Here is a 5,744-nt window from a genome sequence, read left to right on the forward strand (position 1 = left end):
TCAACAATGACAATTTATTTTCATATAAACCATAAAATTAGATTAAATGTATTGTCTACTTTTTATAAAAAAAAATAATAATAATAAGTTACTGAAACTATGAGGGTTATAATATGTAAATTGAAAAAGATACTTCATCTTCTTCAAATTTCAGCCTCCATTCTCGTTCAAAGATAATCATCTCCTTGTATATCTTCCTTCAATTTATATATGAAATTAGTAAGTTAAAAAAAAATAAAAAATCGGCGACGGATAACGTTCAGGATTTCAAATAGTAGGACCCACAAAACTCACACCTCCACCGTCGTGCAGACGACTTCGGCCCTTGAGACGCCGGACCGACACCGAGATGGTGTGGTCCGACCGTCGGCGGGTTAACCGACGCCGAGCTGACTGGATCCACACCCAGTGCTCTAAATCGCTATGTTCATCGTCTCTTTCATCCATTGGATACAAACCATAAATCGCAACTTATAGTATAGGAAACCAAAATACAATCTAAATTGATGATTCACGTCCGATTATTTGGTCCAATATCATGAAATTAAAGGTACGCCCATATCAATTTCCGCCAAATTTCCGATATTACAAGATTCCATCGTCTCTTTGATTTATCACGACTCATCTTCTCCACTCTTCATAATTAGGGTATTCTAAACAATCAATCACACACACGAGATTGAAATTGAAAGATGTTTATCAAGAAAGAACCGGCAACACTAAATCGACATTCTATCTGAAGTTGTGGGATATGTGCGACTTTATCCCTTCCGTTTCTTTGAGGTTTGTCTTTTGATTAAGCTCTCTTTGCTTTTAAAATTCTTATTGCAACCAAATTATCTTTATCGGATTTTGAAAAAAAATAGGGATTGTGTTTTGACTTCCATACAATTATAATTTTCTGGTTAACTCATACGTTTTGCAAAATTAATCATGTGTTTTTTATTGGCTTGAATGTACAATTGGGTAATTGTGGTTATTTGTTTTAACGGGTATTCTGAAAGTTTGGAATTTGCTTATATATACGTATTATAACTTACTGAATCAATTTAACACTAAGTAGAAGATTGCCACTTGGTATCTATATATAGCGAATCGGTTACTTTAAGTAGACGAGAGTAGTAGGTTAACTTATACATATATATTAGTTATATTTTCGAGACTACGAGTACATCTGTTTTAGCTTGCTTACGCTGCACATTGCATTGTTTGTATATAATGTGTTATTTTTATAGTTTAGTATTTTCTTGATGCTTTAAAAATATGATACCCATTTTATGTTTGATATCATTCATTTTTATAAAATGAAACCCGTTAATATTCTTATGTTTTTTCTTAAAGGACGAAGCATCGGGAGTTAAAGAGATGGGGCACAATAGGGACATAGGGTGACGAATTTGAGTGGACATTGTTTTGACGGAGACGAAAGGCTGCAACAGAATATGCCTAATGGTATTATTGTCTAACATTTATTTCATTGTATGTCTTCTTCAATCTTCATAACCATACATCAGTTTTATGTTCACTGCTTTTTGCCTTCTGATGTCTACATTAGTTCCATGTTTGGGCTTCAAGCATAAGCTCATTCTACTAGAGGTAGCAATATCTGCCCACTTATGTATGAATGGGTTAGATTGGTTGTGCTTTTATCACTAACGGTCATACAAGTTGAAAGTTCTTTTGGCTCGTCACACGTTGTGCTTCTTTTACCATCTACATGCTGGTAATAATTTATTGAATAACTGTTCAATGACAATTGTGAATTTTGTATGTGAACATTAAGAACACATATTCTTAGAGTGGACCCATACTGGCAAATGGTTATATATTACTGAATGTAGCCTTTTTAATCTTTTTTGGTAATAATAGGTAATTATAGTTTGTTAATTTTATGTTAAATGGGTCATATGTGCCAAAAAAATATATATGCTAAAACGGGTCAAATGGGTGGACCCATACCTTACATGGTGGGATTGAATATTGTTGTTGTGGATCAAATGGGCCGTTTTTGCTTGGACAAATAAAAGGTATGGAAGTCAACTAAAGCCTTTTTAGTGCTTCTGACCACAGTTAGTTGCTATGCATACACAATGGTAAGTTACTTTTTCGTATCGTCTTCAATACATTATGTACGATTAAGTATTTTTTTTCTGATGGAATTCTTCTTTTGGTTACAGATGATTGTTTTAACGGTTTATGTCTTCTTGTATGGAAGGGCATACTTGGTAAAACTACTTAGACTTCTAAGTTTGTTTTTAAGATAAAATACTGGTACAAGTATTCAATTGTAAATGTTAGTGATGATGTTGTTTAAATTATGTTGAGGTTGCTTCTTTAAAGTGTTATTTAAATAATTTGAAACGAGTATGTTTTGTGTTGGGGTTCGGGTTAAATCAAACCGAAGCACATAATGTCTAACATTACGTTATTCACAAATGTTGACTTTTTACTATTCATTTTTTATTTTTAGAATTTTAGAATCGTATAAGATTATGATCAAATATGACTTTCTACTATTCATTTTTTAATTTTTTGTTGTTGTTGTTGTTGTTGTTGTTGTTGTAGTATAAAATTATGATCAAGTATGTGTGGTGGTTGCACATATTTGTTCTCTATTGTCAAGTTGGGGCCTGAAGTTTGTCCAGAGTTAATGGCACAATTCTTCATCATTTGGATGTCACATGGGACCAGTTTTATGATGTTGATCTATGCTTTTGAACAGAAACTCGTGCTTGGCGGAGAACTTTGTATTTGTTTTGAGACTGCATACCTTTTCAAAGTTCAAGCGGCTATATGGACTCGTGCTGCCGCTGCCATGTGCTCTATACTAGATTTGTAAGTTTTACGTATTTACTTATAACTGGATCACTTGGGTTTAGGTTTTATATCGAATAGGTCAAACTACTAAAATAAAACTATAGCATTTTTTGGCTAAAATTAAACAATAGGTCAAACCGAAGTTACCCTTTGAGTTGTTGGCTGAGATTGGTAAAACATAATCTGCACATTGTGCCACCATATGCTATCTTGTTTCATGTTTTAGGGGGTGTTTGGGGTTGCGACTTGAACATGATTTTTTGATTATCACGTTTGAAAATCGTAAATAATCATATAATTGTGTTTGGCAAATGAAAATGAAAAGTCAATTAATTGCGTTATTAGGAACACAAAACGCAGTTTTCAAGAAGCATTGTAGGTGTCAGTGCAGCAAAAACGCATTATTTACTTTCTTGTGTTAGCTCAATATTTTACTCAATTACCCTTGTATTCACCACCTAAAAATAACACAAGGCTAACAACAAATATTGGAACAGAATTCTTTTTGAAGCCCACTGCCACGTTTATATTCCACAATATTTGCCACGCTGAATTTAGTTTCTATATATATCGACTTTGTAAAGTATATACGGAGTATATATACGGAGTATATATACGCTATGTAAAAAATATACGTTTTTCATAATTCTTAAAATTTCATTAATCATATATTTTGATAAATAGTTTGTATTATGAGAGTAATTAATTATTTATGGATGTCCATTTTAGTAATTTTATTATTAAGTTGTCAAATAATTTACTTTGCCAAACACTTATATTAATTGATTATTTAATTATTACGTTATCAAACAACATAATCAAATCAAATCCAAACACCTTTTTTAAACATCACGTTTTGTTACAGCTGATTATCCGATTCTGATTATTTAAAACGCATAATCAATTTTCAAAACGCAATCCCAAACACCCCCTTAATTAAATAAAATTCATGAGATTTATAGTAATGTCCTGATCATGTTAAGTGTGTTTCCAGGTTTTCATATTATTGAAAACGAGTGGCGGGTGTTTTTTGAATACAGTGGCAACTTTGACCCATACAAGATCAATAGATCCGTCTAAGTAATTTTTGGAAATTCAAGTTACCTAGACTTTTAAAATGTTTTTTGGGACCTGTGGAATGATTGTGCATCTTCAAAGTTTCTAAGGATTATGTTTACATGCTTATGAGATCATACTTGTCAAATGTATGTGGTATGCTCACCATCATTTTATTTTACATATACTAATTGTCGTGCCACTCTTGTCGTGACAGTCTTGGTCGTTTGGGGTCAAAACCACATTCTTCACCCACCCATTTCCCACTTGCAATTTTCATTCCTCCCCCCTCAACTATAACCAACTTACAAAAATCACACCAACCTTCAGGGGTGTAAACCGTCAATTCTCTTACTTAAATGAAAACTTCACCCAAAGCCTTTGACAGCCCGTATCTTCCTCCTCGCTCCGAGTTAAATGCCACCGACCACACCGTTAAACTCGAAATAATTTTATGAACAAAACGAAACTAACTACGTTCGAAACGGACACTTTTTAAAAAACGCTAAACACAACGACAACCCGTATCTTCTCGCTCGCCGCGAGTTAAATTTTTTCGACAGTAGCGTCATACTCGAAATAATTTTATGAACAAAACGATAAAAAGTACGTTCGAAACGGACACTTTTTAAAAAACGCTAAAAACAACGACAGCCCATATCTTCCTGCTCGCAGCGAGTTATATTTTTTCGCCAGCACCATCAGACTCGAAATAATTTTATCAACAAAACGAAACTAACTACGTTCGAACCTGACATATTTTAAAAAACACTAAATACGACGACACTAACAACGGCGCATAACACATGAGCCGTTTTTCCTACTGTAAATGCATAAAGCTACGTTAAATATGAATACGCAGACCGAAAGGCCCGCCGTATCGCGCGGGCCGGACCCGGACTAGTTCTACTCTGAAATTGATGTTTAATTGTGCTATGTTTTATATTGAATGTTTTTCCAGAGTTCCCATATTCTATGTTGGATGTAATTTTTGGAATCGCGCTGCTGTGCTGTTGCATTTTACGGGTTCAAGTCATGGTAGCGCTTTCAAATACTAATTTGTTGGTACTATCCAATTTTACATATTACTATCCATTTTTACAATTGTTGGTACCAAATTAATCAGGACATGATTTTAGCACAAAGAGGAGGGATCGTGAGCACGAATTTCCTGTACCGGTTTTCTAAATTCGAGAAAGGTAGATTTTTTCCTACACTTTGATTTTAGGAATATGTTGTTCCACGCCATCTAAGTTATAATATCGGAACGTAGACTGGAGTTTGGCTCTTTATAGAACTTAAGTAGTGTGTTGAAGATGATGGAAGAAAGTTATATCTAAACAAGTTTAATTTGCTATAATTGAAGCGGAATGCTGAAGAGCATAAAGGATTTGACAAATATAAAGATGTGATTTTGTTTTTTTTTTCCCAAATCAATCTACAGTCCTCCTGATGTCAATATAGGGTGTGACAAATATAATGAAGCATTTCCTTGAATGTATATATAATGTATAAATAAGAATAAAATGGATGGTTTGTTGTTAGATTCCAGCTTAATCACACTAGGGCATCCTACGCGCGGGATGAGGTGCGTGAACCAATCGCTATGTTAGGGCCACAGGAAATCCACGCTCTTTTTGCACATGTTGTGTTCCACTTTTATCTGATCTTATTTTACGATTATTTATAAAAAATAATAACCATAATTTTAATTATTAATTTTAATTCTAAGGTTTATAGTAAAGCATTAATTATAAATTTTAATTTCTTTGATGTAAATACAGGTTTGTGCATGGTCCATATCCAAATCGAACCAGATAATACCCGAACCGGACCGAAACCCAATTTTTTACTAAAATAAGAACCGAGGA

The 5,744-nt window shown here is 33.7% G+C and overlaps 1 protein-coding gene across 5 annotated transcripts; it reads left to right on the forward strand.

Moving 5' to 3' along the window:
- Positions 1-419: 419 nt before the first annotated feature.
- Positions 420-5,360, forward strand: LOC139861980 (uncharacterized). Of its 5 annotated transcripts, XM_071850517.1 has the most exons (7): positions 420-550; positions 648-783; positions 1,342-2,093; positions 2,178-2,225; positions 2,723-2,835; positions 4,835-4,911; positions 5,000-5,360. In XM_071850517.1, exons 3-7 carry the CDS (start codon positions 2,091-2,093, stop codon positions 5,059-5,061), a joined length of 303 nt encoding a protein of 100 aa, XP_071706618.1. In that variant the 5' UTR covers positions 420-550; positions 648-783; positions 1,342-2,090; the 3' UTR covers positions 5,062-5,360. The 5 variants fall into 5 exon arrangements, 4 of the variants coding, with proteins under 4 accessions (XP_071706618.1, XP_071706617.1, XP_071706616.1 ...); XR_011764029.1 differs by having other exon boundaries at positions 1,342-2,225; positions 4,835-5,072; positions 5,147-5,360; XM_071850516.1 differs by having other exon boundaries at positions 1,342-2,225.
- The last annotated feature ends 384 nt before the right edge of the window (positions 5,361-5,744 follow it).

This window comes from Rutidosis leptorrhynchoides, chromosome 8 (genome assembly GCF_046630445.1).
Source record: "Rutidosis leptorrhynchoides isolate AG116_Rl617_1_P2 chromosome 8, CSIRO_AGI_Rlap_v1, whole genome shotgun sequence".
Taxonomy (NCBI): domain Eukaryota; kingdom Viridiplantae; phylum Streptophyta; class Magnoliopsida; order Asterales; family Asteraceae; genus Rutidosis; species Rutidosis leptorrhynchoides.